The sequence below is a fragment of the Pleurodeles waltl genome, chromosome 9, assembly GCF_031143425.1.
Source record: "Pleurodeles waltl isolate 20211129_DDA chromosome 9, aPleWal1.hap1.20221129, whole genome shotgun sequence".
In the NCBI taxonomy this organism is placed as follows: domain Eukaryota; kingdom Metazoa; phylum Chordata; class Amphibia; order Caudata; family Salamandridae; genus Pleurodeles; species Pleurodeles waltl.
This window is the reverse complement of record NC_090448.1, coordinates 290,488,890-290,506,650: the sequence shown is the minus strand read 5'-3', so window position 1 is coordinate 290,506,650 and position 17,761 is coordinate 290,488,890. Positions and strand designations below refer to the sequence as shown.

Here is a 17,761-nt window from a genome sequence, read left to right as displayed (position 1 = left end):
ACAATAACTTGTACCCAATGTTCTTTATGGTTAATTGTATTCTCGTTTTTCATTCTAAAGAACACTTACCCTTAGGTTCTGCTGCTCTACAGAAAATCCTTAAATTTAATAAATACTTACATTTAATTATGGAGCAATCTTTTGCAGAAGAAAAAATGTGCTGATCATCAGGAGAGATGACCAAACAGGTGATAGGTAACTGGTGGCCCCGTAACAGTCGAACCTCTGCTGGGTCCGGAGGCTGCAACTGCAAAACAACTGAAATTAGCCATTTATCATCACATAGAAATCAACCACTATAAGGTCCATACCAGTCTATAGAAAGGTGGACAAGAATTCAACAAATTCTCTAGGGTCTGTTCTTTACATTACTATAGGTATTTCATTTGGAAACGGCCGGAACCACAACAATGTTGTTAATGCAAGCAGAACCACGCTTGCATTAACAACTTCCTTTTTCTCTGCCTTAACCACTGAAAAACGCACGTGTGGTTAAGGCAGAAAAAAAGGAAGTCAACATTGGGAGAGGACGCAGTCAGGTAAGTCAGTTGGGGGGGTAGTTTTGTTATTAGGGCGGGAGGTCTGAGTAATGTTTTTAGGGATGGGAGTTGGGGTAATTTTGTATTTAGGGCGGGTGGGGGGGGGTTGGGTTTTTAGGAGCGGGTTAACTTGGTTTTTAGGGCAGGTCGGGGTTCGGGATAATTTTGTTTTTATGGGCGGGGAAGGATGCAGTCGGGTAATTCGGGTTGGGGTAGGTTTTAGGGGTGGGGATGGTTTTTTGTTTTTTTTTAAGGGCCGGGTGGCTTTGTTTTTAGGGTGGGGTCAGGGTACTATGTTTTTTTTGGGGGGGGGGGGGGGTCGGTCATTTTGTATTTAGGGCAGGTGGGGGTTCGGGTTTTTAGTGGTGGGGGTTCGGGTTTTTAGTGGTGGGGGTTGGGATAATTGTTTCGGGGCTGGGGTAGGATGCAATCAGGTAAGTGGGGTTGGGAGAGGGGTTGGTGTAGTTTTAAGGTTTTTTTTAAAGTGGCGGGGGGTCAGGATAGCTTTGTTTTAAGGGCGGGATGATGGGGGTGGTCGGGGTATTATGGTTTTTAGGGCGCGGGTTGGAGTAATTATGTATTTAGAGGTTGGGGTGAGAGGGTAGGTGTAATTCTGTAGTTAGGGCAGGTGGGGGTTGAGTTAGTTTTGTTTTTAGGGTCAGGGTAGTTTTACTTTTGGGGGTCTTTTTTTTAGGGCAGGTGAGCTGTTGGGGTAGGTTTTAGGGCTCAGGGTAGTTTTTAGGGGCAGGTAGGGCGGTCGGGGTAGTTTTATTTTGTGGGTGAGGGTTCGGGGTAATTGTTTTTAGGGGTGTAGTTTTTTTTTGGAGTGGGGTCAGTTTTTAGAGCGGGTGAGGGCGTCAGGGTAGGTTTTAGGGCTCTGGGTGGGTGGGATCGGGGTAGTTTTTAGGGGTGGGGTAGTTGTATTTTTAAGACGGTGGGTGGGTCGGGTAGTTGTGTTTGTAGGGTGGGTGGGGGGATGGCATACAAAAACCACACATGCCGTTTCACACATGCCTTTACTAGGCTAGCCTTTAAAACGAAAAGTCGAAAAGGCATGCATGGTAAAGGCATTTGTGGAAACAACAGGGTCTTTGTTCCGACCACGTTGTTCAAGCATGCGTGGTTGGCACACGCATCATACATCCAGTTCTTTTCATTAATATCCCTATAGGTATTTCACTGCTTGTTTGATCTACTAGTTGCCTTGCATGGCTGACACTGGGCGTTTAGTCTTCTGGAAAATAAAGAAAGTAGAAGAGACAAATCCTCAAAAAAAGCTTAAGATATTCTCCAGTCCTTTGGAAGACACCTTTGGGGGTTTCTAAATTAGAGGTTCCCCAAAACAATGCAGCAGCACTCTTGTGATTCAATTGAGCTAGTATAACAGAGAATGGCATGTTCATCTAGTAAAAACACACATCCAGGCTAGCCTGTAAAACTAACCAAAGATTTGAATCTTCAGTTCTAAGTTAGTCTGAGCACGATCTCTTACGATGGCACAAAAGGCATGACTAGTAATTGACAAAAGGCAATGCTTTCAATTAGGATCAGTTACAAGTTATTTTTTATTAGCCAATTGAGTCAAAAACCTGTTCCAACTTTCTTGCAACAGCTACTCACAAAATGGCCGCTATTATACTAGATGGTACAGGAAATATGAAGCTGTTCAGAGTCCTTAAACTGGTGTTTCATTCTGCATGGATAAAAGGACATTACAGGGATTTTCACGGAGCGATAAGTAACTACTAGTAGAATAAGCACCATTTCGATCATCTTCATTCTTCTTCACTCTCTAAATCACTGTTGCTGACGTGTTAAAAAGAAAAATCATTTTTAAAGTTAAGATCAATAAAAAAAATATTTATCACCAGATAGTACTTTGTGTATTTAATAAGACTTAAAAAAAAAACTTTTTTTTTTTTTTTTTTTTTTAGTTCGGCAGGTGAGATTCATTACATATATCAGTCAAACATACATCCTACCTCACACATCAGAGCTGAGCTTATAACTTAGAGCACTATATCCATAGTGAGATCTCTAAATCTGGACCCCCCAAACCCCCTCCCCTCCCCGCCCCGCCCCCAACCTAATTGTAAGAACTCCACGGCACTTGGAAAGTGGCAATCCTTTATTCGTATAATTTCTTGTACAGAATAGTATTTTTGGTAACCCCCAGCTAGAGCTCCTCATTCTCCAGCTTGCATCTCCCTTCTCCACTTCTACAATCTAGAATCCACCTCTCCTCACATTCCAATTCTCACCCTCTAAGATCATCACTACACTAATCTTTCACCAAGTTGTTCATTTTCGCCCATATCCTCTGGTATATCTGCACTGTTCCTACACGTTGGGGATTGAAAATGTCACTTACCCAGTGTACATCTGTTCGTGGCATCAGTCGCTGTAGATTCGCATGTTTTGCATAGCTCGCCATCTGGTGTTGGGTCGGAGTGTTACAAGTTGTTTTTCTTCGAAGAAGTCTTTCGAGTCACGGGACCGAGTGACTCCTCCTTTTGTCTCCATTGCGCATGGGCGTCGACTCCATCTTCGATTGTTTTTCCCCGCAGAGGGTGAGGTAGGAGTTGTATTGTAGTAATAGTGCCCATGCAATGGAGTGACTAAGTATGTACCTATTTAAGGTTAAAATAATATATATACAAATAGTTGAAGGTACCTTCCGAACTGCTACAGGCTCCCGGGGAGGCGGGTGGGCACATGCGAATCTACAGCGACTGATGCCACGAACAGATGTACACTGGGTAAGTGACATTTTCAGATCGATGGCATCTGTCGCTGTAGATACGCATGTTTTGCATAGACTAGTAAGCAGTTATCTCCCCAAAGCGGTGGCTCAGCCTGTAGGAGTGGGAGTAGTCTGAAACAATGTTCTTAATACGGCTTGACCTACTGTGGCTTGTTGTGCGGATAACACGTCTACACAGTAGTGCTTGGTGAATGTGTGAGGCGTAGACCATGTGGCTGCCTTACATATTTCTTGCATTGGGATGTTTCCTAGAAAGGCCATGGTAGCACCTTTCTTTCTGGTTGAGTGTGCCCTTGGTGTAATGGGCAGTTGTCGTTTAGCTTTAAGGTAGCAGATTTGGATGCATTTAACTATCCATCTGGCTATACCTTGTTTTGATATTGGGTTTCCTGCATGAGGTTTTTGGAATGCAATAAATAGCTGTTTAGTTTTCCTGACGCTCTTTGTTCTGTCAATGTAATACATTAATGCTCTTTTGACATCTAAAGTATGGAGTGCCCTCTCAGCTACGGAATCTGGCTGTGGGAAGAACACTGGAAGTTCCACTGTTTGATTTAGATGGAACGGTGAAATTACTTTTGGTAGAAATTTAGGATTAGTCCTTAGGACGACCTTATTTTTGTGTAGTTGTATAAAAGGTTCTTGTATTGTAAACGCCTGAATCTCGCTTACTCTTCTTAGAGAGGTAATGGCGATGAGAAATGCAACCTTCCATGTTAGGAACTGTATTTCGCAGGAGTGCATGGGTTCAAAAGGTGGACCCATAAGTCTAGTTAAGACAACATTTAGGTTCCATGAAGGAACAGGTGGTGTTCTTGGTGGAATAATTCTTTTAAGGCCCTCCATGAATGCTTTAATGACTGGTATCCTATATAGGGAAGTTGAATAGGTAGGCTGCAGGTATGCAGATATTGCTGCAAGGTGTATTTTAATGGAAGAGAAAGCTAGGTTAGATTTTTGTAAGTGAAGCAAGTAACCCACTACATGTTTTGGGGTTGCGTGTATTGGTTGGATTTGATTAATATGGCAGTAGCAAACAAACCTCTTCCATTTACTGGCATAGCAGTGCCTGGTGGATGGCCTTCTGGCTTGCTTTATGACTTCCATACATTCTTGGGTAAGTTGTAAGTGTCCGAATTCTAGGATTTCAGGAGCCAGATTGCTAGATTCAGCGATGCTGGATCTGGGTGTCTGATCGTTTGGTTGTGTTGTGTTAACAGATCCGGCCTGTTGGGCAGTTTGATGTGGGGTACTACTGATAGGTCTAGCAGCGTTGTGTACCATGGTTGCCTTGCCCAAGTTGGTGCTATTAATATGAGTTTGAGTTTGTTTTGACTGAGTTTGTTTACCAGATAAGGAAGGAGAGGGAGAGGAGGAAAAGCGTAGGCAAATATCCCTGACCAGTTGATCCATAGGGCATTGCCGTGGGACTGCCTGTGTGGGTATCTGGATGCGAAGTTTTGGCATTTTGCGTTCTCTTTTGTCGCAAACAAGTCTATTTGAGGTGTTCCCCAGAGCGTGAAGTAAGTGTTCAGAATTTGGGGGTGAATTTCCCATTAGTGGACCTGTTGGTGATCTCGAGAGAGATTGTCTGCGAGTTGATTCTGAATTCCTGGGATAAATTGTGCCATTAGGTGAATTTGGTTGTGAATTGCCCAACGCCATATCTTTTGTGCCAGCAGGCTCAATTGCGTTGAGTGCGTTCCCCCTTGTTTGTTTAGATAATACATTGTTGTCATGTTGTCTGTTTTGACGAGAATGTATTTGTGAACTATTATTGGTTGAAAAGCCTTTAGTGCTTGAAAAACTGCTAGTAGTTCTAGGTGATTTATATGCAGTTTTGTTTGATGTAAGTTCCATTGTCCTTGTATGCTGTGTTGATCGAGGTGTGCTCCCCACCCTGTCATGGAAGCATCTGTTGTTATTACGTATTGTGGCACTGGGTCTTGGAAAGGCCGCCCTTTGTTTAAATTTATGTTGTTCCACCACAGAAGCGAGAGGTAAGTTTGGCGGTCTATTAACACCAGATCTGTAAGGTGACCCTGTGCTTGTGACCACTGTGATGCTAGGCACTGTTGTAAGGGCCTCATGTGCAGTCTTGCGTTTGGGACAATGGCTATGCATGAAGACATCATGCCTAGGAGTTGTAATATCATCTTTGCTTGTATCTTTTGTGTTGGATACATGCGTTGTATGATGTTGAAATTTTGAATTCTTTGTGGACTTGGAGTGGCTACTCCTATTGTTGTGTTTATTATGGCTCCTAGGTATTGTTGTACCTTGCGCGGCAGAATGTTGGATTTTGCGAAGTTGACTGTGAACCCTAGTTTGTAGAGGGTTTGTATGATTTGATTTGTGTGGTGTGAGCACGTTATTAACGAATGGGTCTTGATTAGCCAGTCGTCTAGATACGGGAATACATGTATTTGCTGCCTTCTGATGTGTGCAGCGACTACTGCTAGACATTTGGTAAAGACTCTTGGTGCGGTTGTTAAACCGAAAGGCAGTACCTTGAATTGGTAGTGTATTCCGTTGAATACAAACCTTAGGTATTTCCTGTGCGATGGATGTATTGGTATATGGAAATACGCGTCTTTGAGGTCTAATGTTGTCATGTAGTCGTGTAGTTTCAGCAATGGTAACACTTCTTGTAGTGTGACCATGTGAAAGTGGTCTGATTTGATGTATGTGTTTAGTATTCTTAGGTCTAGGATTGGTCTTAGCGTTTTGTCCTTCTTTGGTATTAAGAAGTACAGTGAATAAACTCCTGTGTTTATTTGTGTGTTTGGTACTAACTCGATTGCGTTCTTTTGCAATAGTGCTTGAACTTCTATCTCCAGGAGCTCGGAATGATGTTTTGATAAATTTTGTGCTCTTGGTGGTATGTTTGGAGGGAATTGTAGAAATTCTATGCAATAACCATTTTGGATAATTGCTAGAACCCAAGTGTCTGTAGTGATTTCCTCCCATGCTTTGTAATAATGACCTATTCTTCCCCCCACTGGTGTTGTGTGGAGGGGGTGAGTGACATGTGAGTCACTGCTTAGTTGTAGGGGTTTTGGGGCTTTGAAATTTTCCCCTATTCCTAGGGAATTGCCCTCCTCTATATTGGCCCCGAAAGCCTCCCCTGTACTGTCCCTGGTAACTGGATGGTGTTGCCTGTGAGGTGCTGGCTTGTGTGGCCTGACCCCGAAACCCCCCTCTAAAGGGTGTTTTGCGGAAGGTGCTGTAATTTCCTCTGCTCTGCGGGGAGTAGAGTGCGCCCATGGCTTTAGCAGTGTCCGTGTCCTTTTTGAGTTTTTCAATCGCCGTGTCCACTTCTGGACCGAACAGTTCTTTTTCGTTGAATGGCATATTGAGAACTGCCTGCTGAATCTCTGGTTTAAACCCAGACGTTCGTAGCCATGCATGCCTTCCGATGGTCACAGATGTATTTATTGTTCTTGCAGCTGTGTCTGCTGCGTCCATGGAGGAGCGTAACTGGTTGTTTGAAATGTTCTGTCCTTCTTCAACCACTTGCTTTGCCCTCTTTTGTAGGTCTTTGGGTAGATGTTCAATGAGATGTTGCATCTCATCCCAATGGGCTCTGTCATAGCGCGCAAGAAGTGCCTGTGAGTTAGCGATGCGCCACTGGTTTGCAGCTTGTGCTGCGACTCTCTTTCCAGCTGCATCGAACTTGCGGCTTTCCTTATCTGGGGGTGGTGCGTCCCCAGATGTGTGGGAGTTGGCCCTTTTCCTAGCTGCTCCTACGACGACAGAATCTGGTGGCAGCTGCGAAGTTATGAAAATAGGGTCTGTAGGAGGTGCTTTATACTTTTTTTCCACCCTTGGTGTGATTGCCCTACTTTTGACCGGCTCCTTAAAGATGTCTTTTGCGTGCCGAAGCATACCAGGGAGCATAGGCAGGCTTTGGTAGGAGCTGTGGGTGGCAGAGAGGGTGTTGAATAGAAAGTCATCCTCGACTTGTTCTGAGTGGAGGCTTACATTGTGGAATTGTGCAGCTCTAGCCACCACCTGAGAATATGCAGTACTGTCTTCTGGTGGTGATGGCTTTGTAGGGTATGCCTCCGGACTGTTATCTGACACAGGGGCATCGTATAAGTCCCATGCGTCCTGATCCTGGTCATCTTGGCTCATGGTGGTGTGAGCCGGGGAATGTGATGGTGTTTGTGCTGGCGAGACGTGAATTATAGGTGGAGGAGAGGGTGGCGGAGTAACCCTTTTCACCATTTTTGTTTGTGGTGTTTGGTCAGTTTGAAATTCCAGTCTTCTCTTTCTCCTAATAGGGGGAAGGGTGCTTATCTTTCCTGTCCCCTGCTGTATAAAAATACGTTTCTGCGTATGGTCTACATCAGTGGATTGCGGGTCTTCCTCAAACCTATGCTTTCGCATTTGGGAGGTCATTGATTGCTCTTCTGTATAAGAGCCTGAAACTGGGTCGGTTGCAGGTTGTTTCGGCACCGAAACCCTGTCTGCATCTTTTTTCGGCTCCGAGGTGGCTTTTTTCTTTTTCGGAGTCGAAACATCTCGGCGTCGATCTTCATCGGTGCCGCTGTCTCGGCGTCGAGCCGTGTCTACACCGCTATCTCGGTGTCGATGTATGTCTCCAGCACTTTCTCGGTCCCGAGAAGGCTGCGTGCCGGTGTCTCGACCGGAGTCGGACGGTCTCGGCACTGATTGGGCCTTTTTCGGTGCCGATGGTCGGTCACCGAATTTATGGGTGGAGCCATGGCCTGGTGGCAGTGGCGTCCCCTGGGCCTTGACAATCTTCTTATGAGTGCTTTTCGACGTCTTACTCACGGTTCGTGGATCGTCGAATTCCTCGGAGTCCGATTCGTGTATCGAAAAGGTTTCTTCCTCTTCCCGTACCTCGAACTCTCGGTGCGCTGTCGGCGTGGACGCCATTTGAAGTCTTCTTGCTCGACGGTCTCGGAGTGTTTTTCGGGACCGGAACGCACGACAGGCCTCGCAAGTGTCTTCACTGTGCTCAGGTGATAGGCACAGGTTACAGACCAAGTGTTGGTCTGAATAGGGGTATTTTTTGTGGCATTTGGGACAGAAACGGAACGGGGTCCGTTCCATCGGCGTTCTTCTACACGCGGTCGGGCCGAGCAGGCCCCGACAGGGATCGAAAACTACCCCGAAGGGCTCCGGAGCTCTTCGATCTTCGATGCGGTGTTGATTCGGACTACGCCGATCCCGAACGCAACAATACCGACGAAAATCTTCCGAAATTTAGCTGTTTTTCCGTTCCGAAACTCGGAGCGACAGGAACACGTCCGAACCCGATGGCGGAAAAAAAACAATCGAAGATGGAGTCGACGCCCATGCGCAATGGAGACAAAAGGAGGAGTCACTCGGTCCCGTGACTCGAAAGACTTCTTCGAAGAAAAACAACTTGTAACACTCCGACCCAACACCAGATGGCGAGCTATGCAAAACATGCGTATCTACAGCGACAGATGCCATCGAACACAATTTTTCTTTAGCCCCTGTTGACACCATTTTTGCCTCCCACGCCGCATATGCAGGGGGGACTGATGATTTCCATGCCTGGAGAATCAGTGATATGGCTATTAAAGTACCCACAAATATTATTTGTATAGACGAAATGGGGAGATCCACTAATGCCACTAATGGGCGAGGAGCTAGCTCATAGGCTATCAAAGTATTCAACCTTTGAAAGATCTTCTCCCAGCACCCTGCCAGACATGTGCATACAAAACACGTGAATCGAATCCCCCTGGGATTTTTGGCAGCGTGGACAAAGACCTGATACCTCTGGGTGCATTTCCTTTATTCTAGCGGGTTGTAATAAAGCAACCATTTAGAAAATAGAGCAATTCTTTTAAAATTTGCCCCTCTGAGTGCTTTATAGGACACCTCATTATGCTTTTGCCATTGCTGTCCCCCTATTTTACACCCAGTGATATTTGCTACTTTGACTAAGAGTAGAGAGTTTGCCTTGGATTGAAGCCCCATCCTGAAGCAGCTTACACCATTTACCAATGCCTAATTAATTGTCGTAAAAAGCCTGGGTAGCTTTATTGGAGCCGTCTATTACTTGTTTCGTTGAGTGTAGGAAATGCTGGATTTGACAGTAAGAAAAAAAAAAAAAAAAAACATCTGGAATAACCCTTGTGCCCACTACACACTGCACCAATGTTTTAATATGGTCCGCTATATAAAAATCCTCTGGGGTCCTGAACCCCAGCGCCTCCCACTGCTGCTCATTTCTTTGATTAAGTTCTACTCCTATCATCCATATATCCCTAACTAGTATTAACGGGCGAGTCTTATGAATTTGATACTTTGCCTATATCTATCTGTTATATACCAAACTGTATCATTACCGGCAATTTGTAGCAAACCCTTTTTGGTAGGGGGGGAAATTTTAGAAAACGTAAAAGCAGGATGTTAATTTCTGCCACCATCTGGTTGAGGTAGAAGTTGAAATTTGGCTTTTGCGCCACTCTTGATGCCCAACCCAATAGCACTGCTTCGTAATAAGTTAAAATATTAGGGAGAGCCAGCCCCCCATCTTTCACTGCGAGAGTTAGCTACTCCAACTGTAGCCAGGGTTTCTTATGATTCCATATGAATTGTCTAAATAATAAATCTAGCTTGTTAAAAAAATAAATATTTAGGAACTCTCAAAATTACACTAGAAAAAACAAACAGAGACCGAATCATCATTTTGGCCAGTGCGGTCCTTCCTATAACAGTCATAGTAGTTTCCTGCCACTGTAAAAGTAACCCTTGGATCTTATTGCGAACCCTCATGTAATTCAGCTGCAGCAAGTCTGCTGAGTTCTTGGACACATATATTCCTAGATATCTAATGGGATTAGAAGATGAAGAGACAACAAGGACGTCTTTTGGCAGGACCGAAATTTCTGCATTATACAAGAGAGCCTCTGATTTAGACTGATTGATTTTATATCCCCCCCAGCTCCGAAAAAGCCTTAATCTTTGCAAACGTTCTCTCATTATTGTGCACATCAGCATGAAGGTACAAGATCATATCATCAGCGAATAGCTTTACCTTGGGTGCAAGAGGGAGCGACGCCTGTATGTGTGGATCTTGTCTAATCGCTACAGCCAGTGGCTCTATAAAGAGTGCAAACAGAACTGGAGACAGAGGGCAACCCTGTTGCGTGCCCTGTGAAATTTATACCGATCCTGCTATTTGTGGGTTTACTGAAACTTTGGCTTGAGCCCCTGTATAAAGTAAACTTAACGTCTGGATAAACTTCCCAAGGAAGCCAAACTTAGCTAGAACCACAAATAACACTTGCCATTTAACTAAATTAAATGCCATTTCAGCATTGAGCATTATGATTGCCGCCGGATGATGATTATGACATAATTAGTCTACTGCCTGTACCAGTTGGTATTGGTAGATAGCAACCTTCCCAGTAGGAATCCACACTGGTCCTCATGTACCAATCCTTGCGACGCCTGAGCCGTACGGACTTAGAGTATCTTAGTAAATAATTTATAGTCCTGATTTAACAGACTAATCAGACGCTAAGAGCCAGGATATTCCGGTGGTTTATCCTTTTGAATGAAACTAACCACTAGAGCTCTAAAAAATTCAGAAGCTCCTTCTAGTATTTCGTTGAATAGGTCTACTAATATTTCAACGATTTGATTCTCTAATATTTTGTATTCCTCCACCGGGAGGCCATGTTCTCCTTTAGCTTTACCATTGGGGCGCCCCTTATCGCATCTACTACCACTTGAAGAGTAATTGGGGACGTCAGAATATTCTGTGCTGCGACAGTTAAACCTGGTAATGCTACTGCATCTAAGTACTATTTAATTTGCAAGCTATTCACTTGTATCGTCTCAGTATACAACTTACGATAATGTGAGAAAAATACTTTTTCAATTTCTTTAGGTTGAGTAACCATTCTACTCTGCTCCTCATCGAAAATACCTTTTATTAAATTAGTATTGGATCTCTTTTTGACTGACCAAGCTAGAAATCTACCTGCATGCTTGCTTTCTTCATACTGCCTCTGAAAACTTGTATGTCTAGTAAGTATCTCCCTGGACAGAAAAAAAATCCCTTAATTTGGCCTGAGCCCTGGCCAGCCTTAATGCTGTCTCCGGGTTGGGTAGTAGTTGATTTCTTTTTAATGCCTGTTCTTGCTCCCTTTGAAGTATACTGCTTCTTTCGCGAACAATTTTCCCTAGATGAGCCTTCAAAGAAATTGCCTCCCCTCGTAGATAGGCTTTAGTGGCTCCCCAGATATGGAAAAGAAAGTAAGTCAGACTTCTAGTTTACCTCTAAAAATTCAGTGACTGATGCTTTAAGATTTGCTACCAAACCTTCATCTGCCAAAAGAGATCTAGCCAAGCACAATTGCGGGCGAAGCTGCTGATTACTTAGCTCATTAAGATCGACCCAGGGAACAGAGTGATCTGAAAGAAAATTTGCAAGTATTCCTGACTTGGCACTTTAGTGGAAATGAGATTAAAATATAATCAGTTATCGATGCAGTGTTATACCTTTTTGAATAACATGTGAATTCTTTTTCATGGAGATGATCAGCTCACCACACATCTACTAAGGCTAGATCTAAAATCAATTTTGAGAGCATTTGGCAAGCTCTTGGTTTAATCTGTTTTGTTGCTACGTGATGTATGCAACAGAGTACTTGGTATAATGTTGAAGTCTCCTCCTATTATGAAGTTACCTTGGAGTAAAGAAAGATGTATATATAGCGCCTGCATTGACTCTGTATCGTCCTCTATTGGGCCATAAAAGCTTACAAAATGGATCTCTTTGTCTGACAGCGTAGCAGTAACTACTATCCATCTTGCCTGCGGATCTTTAACACTCTTTATCCTCCCTGTAAATTTTCTAGAAAACAAAACTGTCACACCTCGTACCGCAGCATCAGCCGATGCAAAGAAGGAATGAGCAACACATACAGGGAGTCTAGGTAACTTAGCATTGGCCCTCAGATGAGTTTCCTGCAAAAGAACAAGTTGTTCTTGCGCGGTTTCCAGCCATTTGAGCACTGCTTGGAGTTTAACATTTTTTATTAGCCCCATTTAAATTGCAGGAAGCTACTCTTAGCTTGGACCCCATCATTTCTCAATGTTCCACCCCATTACCACCATATCCCATTGTGCTGGAGTTACTTTCTTTGCTATACTTTCACCTTGTAACTTATCTTCAAATAAAGAGTAAGGTTGGCTGACCGACCTCCACTTGCATTTTTTGCTGTATTTAATAAGACTCATTTCAACATGAACCCCACTGTTGCAGTCAGGGATGAAGGCGCATTGTTTATGTCTTCAATAAACATTCCCATGATAAAAAAACAAAAAATACTTTTCAAGTTTCCTTTCTCCATTCCTTGATATTTACTAACAGTAGACACCAATTAGATTTCAAATCAAATCAAATCATTAACATTTATAAAGCGCGCTACTCACCCGTGCGGGTCTCAAGGCGCTAGGGGAAAAAGGGGGGGGGGGGGGGGTTATCGCTGCTCGAACAGCCAGGTCTTTAGGAGTCTCCGGAAAGCGGAGTGGTCCTGAGGCTGGTGGGGAGGGAGTTCCAGGTCTTGGCCGCCAGGAAGGAGAAAGATCTCCCACCCGCCGTGGAGCGGCGGATGCGAGGGACTGCAGCGAGTGCAAGGCCAGAGGAGCGGAGGAGGCGGGTGGGGACGAAGAAGCTGAGGCTTCTGTTGAGATATTCCGGTCCCTTGTCGTGGAGGGCTTTGTGTGCGTGGGTGAGAAGTCGGAAGGTGATCCTTTTGCTGACTGGGAGCCAGTGCAGGTGTCTCAGGTGTGCGGAGATGTGGCTGCTGCGGGGTATGTCGAGGATGAGGCGGGCCGAGGCGTTTTGAATGCGTTGCAGGCGATTTTGGAGTTTGGCTGTGGTCCCGGCGTAGAGGGTGTTGCCGTAGTCCAGGCGGCTCGTGACAAGGGCGTGGGTCACGGTTTTTCTGGTGTCGGCGGGGATCCAGCGGAAGATCTTGCGGAGCATGCGGAGGGTGAGGAAGCAGGCGGAGGACAAGGCGTTGACTTGCTTGGTCATGGTGAGAAGAGGGTCCAAGATGAAGCCGAGGTTGCGGGCGTGGTCTGTGGGGGTCGGTGCGGTGCCGAGGGCCGTGGGCCACCAGGAGTCGTCCCAGGCGGACGGGGTGTTGCCGAGGATGAGGACTTCCGTTTTTTCAGAGTTCAGCTTTAGGCGGCTGAGCCTCATCCAATCTGCGACGTCCTTCATACCCTCTTGTAGGTTGGTCTTGGCGCTGGCGGGGTCCTTGGTGAGGGAGAGTATAAGTTGCGTGTCGTCGGCGTAGGAGGTGATGATGATGATGTCGTGCTTGCGTACGATGTTGGCGAGGGGGCTCATGTAGACATTGAAGAGTGTCGGGCTGAGTGATGAGCCTTGGGGTACGCCGCAGATGATCTCGGTGGGTTCTGAGCGAAACGGAGGGAGGTAAACTCTTTGGGAACGGTTTGAGAGGAAGGAGGCGATCCAGTCCAGGGCCTGGCCTTGGATTCCGGTGGAGCGGAGGCGGGTGATTAGGGTGCGGTGACAGACGGTGTCAAAGGCAGCCGAGAGGTCGAGCAGAATGAGGGCGACTGTTTCACCGTTGTCCATCAGGGTTCTGATGTCGTCAGTGACAGATGAGATTTGCGATCACATCTCCATAAAAGGAATCATTTACAAAAGAAAGGAACCATTCAGTCAAATAGATCAAAGAAAAAGGCGGTGTAGCATCTGAGGATTCTGATTGTAGACAACAGTAGCTAGTAACGGTGAACATATACCTACAGGTGGCAGTTTTGCATTGGTGAGGAATGAGAACATTTCTTAGTATGCCTATAGTGGCAACCAACTCCTAGAAAAGAGTTTTTTGGTCTTTTGATAACAAATATGGTAAACCATGCACCACATCCAACTTTGAATTGTTAAGAAGCCGCAGGTATGCTACAGAGTCATAATTGACACACAGTTGTCTTTATTACCTTGTGGGGTGGTGCCTGAAAGTGGGAAAATACGTGCATAGGTTTTCTTGGAAATAAGGAACACCCTCAGAGGAGGGAAAAAGATGGGCTCTCAAGATAACCATTTTTTTTGCAAAGTACATGTAGGGATGTTGCAACCCTAGAGTCACAATCTTGCTTACTCCGTGAGTAAAAGGTAACAACCACGAAAGGCAGCTTCTGAATGGGTTTGATTTGATATCTTGAAAATAAACTACAGTAAAGTTCCCAAAAGGCAGGGGAACAAGTTTTAAAAACTTTCCACAAAATACTTAATGATTCACATGATAGAAAAAAAATCTAGGGACTCTTTCTGTGATCACAGTAATAATGATAACTCCCAGCCAGATTTTACTCGGTGTGAAAGCTATGGCAATACTGCTTTCTGCTGGCAAGCACTGGTTTAACGGATCTGTTGAAACACCGGATGCGGTGTGTTTAATGTGAAAGCATAAGATACCCTGTTAGATGGGTCCTTGGTCACAATGTAGCTGAATTCTGATCAGAGACAAATAAAGAGGCCTTTGTTTTAAGGCAGCAGAAGTCAGGCTTTCAAGCTCATTGCCTGTAAGCTGAGCTAGCACACCTTTCTTTGTTCTGTGGAAGGGCAGTTTCCCGTCTGGCATTTCAGACTTCCAAGACTCGGAAAAACAAAACTGCTATGGCAGTGGTTCCCAACCTGTGGGCCGGGGACCCCTGGGGGTCCGCGAAGCCTTCTCAGGGGGTTAGCGAGAGCCTAGAAAATTAAAAAATATTAACAAATATTGACAAATTAGGTCCCCAGCTTCCAGTAATGACTCAGGCGGGGGTCCCCGGATTCCCATGATGATTCAGTGGGGGTCCCTGGGATCCATTAATGTTAAAGTGGGGGTCCACAGAAATCAAAAGGTTGGGAGCCACTGTGCTATGGTCATTCAGAATCATATTGATCATGGAAGCCTTAAATTGTTTGAAAACCTTTGCAATCACATCTGTGGGTGGAAAGACCTAAGGAGAGTTCTAGGATAGCTCAACTCAAAGAGGTATTGCCCCTGGAGCTTGAGCATGCAGAATGGGTAGCTTTTGTGGCTTGCATGTACAAGTATGTCCATTCAGGATAGCCCTAGTATTGTAAAATGGAGCACTGGTTCTGTTCAACCAGAACCCACTCTAGGGGTCTTGAAAAGGTCTACATGCTGACACATCTGCTACATTTTCAAAGATGCATTGCTGAGAGTGCCACATCCACAGCAAACAAATACCTAGATTTGTATTAAAAAGGATGAACAGGTTTCTCATTGTTCTTATACGCTTGTCATTTTTAGAATTTTGCTATAGACAACTTTAGTTGTCTGCTGTAAGTGCTATCAGCTGCAATTGCTAATGGGATTAACACAGGCCAAGCATTTGACATTATAGGTTTCCATTATGGCTTTTGTGATGTGGTAAAGTAATACTTGGGCAGATCTGTCAGAAGTAGCTTCTGCAATCCCCACAATCCTGAAATCTTCACACCGCAGGCTCACAGAGGCTCTAGCTGACCATGCCTGGTCCAATCCACCCGTTGGAGGCAAGCAAGTTTCTGCAGAAAACCAAGGCGCACTGGCCTGGCTGTACTTATTAGTACATGGATAAGAATTCGGGAAGATGCTTTTGCAGATGGCCAGTAGTTTTGACTGAGTGAGACTTTATGTATGTGTCAATAGTCCATCATAAAAACCCATATGAGGGTGCTCCCACTTCCCAAAAAGGCTCAATAACAATGGTATAGACCACTGGAAATTATAAAGTGCCTGGATCTATGAACTTGAAGTACAAGCAGAACAACAGCTATCAAGCTTTTATTTGGATTTTGTTTTCATCAATAATCCGAAATTAAAATGGGCAGATCTGGTGTATTTGAATTTAGACAACATTGATCAACTCGTAAAATGCTTGTATGATTAGGTCGTTGGACTTCTGATGTCAATTAAATATTTGGTATTCTACTGTGTCTCATTGAAAACCAGGGTTCCATAACTTTTTTCTTTCTAATTAGAAGGTCCAAGCCTGGTGCTCCTGCTACTTCCTAATATTTAATGGCTGGAAAAAGGCTGGGTTCAGTGCAGTGCATCTTCCACACATCCTCAACATATCCAGCTAGGCAATGTAAGGAAAGGTACTAAGCTTTAAAAGCTGAAGCAAAACTATGTTACACAAGTCCTTGAGTCAAAAATTCAGCACCATGTGCAGGGCCACTCTTCAAACCTTAATTTCTCTGTTTTTACAGAAGTCCAGGAAAATATCTAGGCAACCATGAATCCACACAAAACATATGCATGTTTGTGTCTTGCATTTATTTTTAAAACAAATATTAATGTAAACTATACCACTGCATCAGTACAATACATGTCCAAACATAATACATATATACATAAAAATTAAATCTCCTGTGCAGTACTTTAAAACCAAGCTAACAAACTCATTGTGCTTACATCTTTGGCGACCAGTCTCTGTAGTTTTCCTTTCTGTTCCATCTGTAAAAGATTGAAAATACAATCCAGTAAGAGGCAAAGATGGGTTCACTGACCATACATAAAGCTTTAGGGTACTAGCGCAAGTTTAGAGGTCTCAGCTAGCACCTGAAATAATTTGCTCCTTCATAAAAGAGCAAACTGGAGTCCTTTTAGTTGTGATAGGATACTCCTGGGGAGAAATGGTCATACTGGTTGAGAGATCACCACACTGTAAAATATGTGCACATTTCAATCCTTTTCACAGATACAACATCTTGCTTGAAGCACTGTCCAAACTTACAAGTGAGGCTCATCTAAGCTGCTAAGATAGTGTTTCAGAGCCCCTTGTACAATTATGAGTCTGCTCTGTTCCCTACTAGTTTAAAGTTCAGAAGTCCAGAAAAAGGATTTAGGAGCTGCAGTCAGCAATGGCACTAACATGGCGACATGAGAAGTACAACATACCGATTCTGGATCCTACTCTCAAATCCATCACTTTGGTTATTTTGCTGAACATTTATTTTGCTATATCAAATGCACACGAGTCAAGGTTTGTCTTTAGCTTATATACGTCTGTACGGCTTGCAGGTATCACTCACCACTTCCTCCTCCAGTCGGCCACCAACCAGGTCTTGGCCAAACGCCTCATTTTCAGCCTTTTCTTCCTCTGTACAAAAGAGCAGAATATGGAAATAAATGGTTTGTAGTTCAGAAACACATTTACCAAAAAAAAAAAAAAAAAAAAAAAAGGAAGGAAGGAAGAGCACAGGCATTCAAATACACATCAGTGGACATACATGCATGCCTAAGTGCCTGGCACCGCAGACAACCATGCATAGTATGCACATACACAAGTTCTACACACAGGAAGGCCACAAGAATAAACACCATTCCACTCACATGTTTGCTCGTACACACAAATTATAATATGACAAAAACGTGAAAGGATGTTTGAGACATCCATATGA

At 44.2% G+C, this 17,761-nt stretch overlaps 1 protein-coding gene across 1 annotated transcript in view; it reads right to left on the bottom strand.

Moving 5' to 3' along the window:
• RRP9 (ribosomal RNA processing 9, U3 small nucleolar RNA binding protein) overlaps positions 1–17,761 on the bottom strand; it is a 220,574-nt gene that overhangs the window by 155,203 nt on the left and 47,610 nt on the right. The window contains exons 4-6 of the mRNA XM_069206752.1: positions 17,393–17,460; positions 16,773–16,814; positions 121–247 (exon numbers count right to left, since the gene is read on the bottom strand). Coding sequence (XP_069062853.1) covers positions 121–247; positions 16,773–16,814; positions 17,393–17,460 — 237 coding nt within the window. The remainder of the gene's footprint in view (positions 1–120; positions 248–16,772; positions 16,815–17,392; positions 17,461–17,761) is intronic.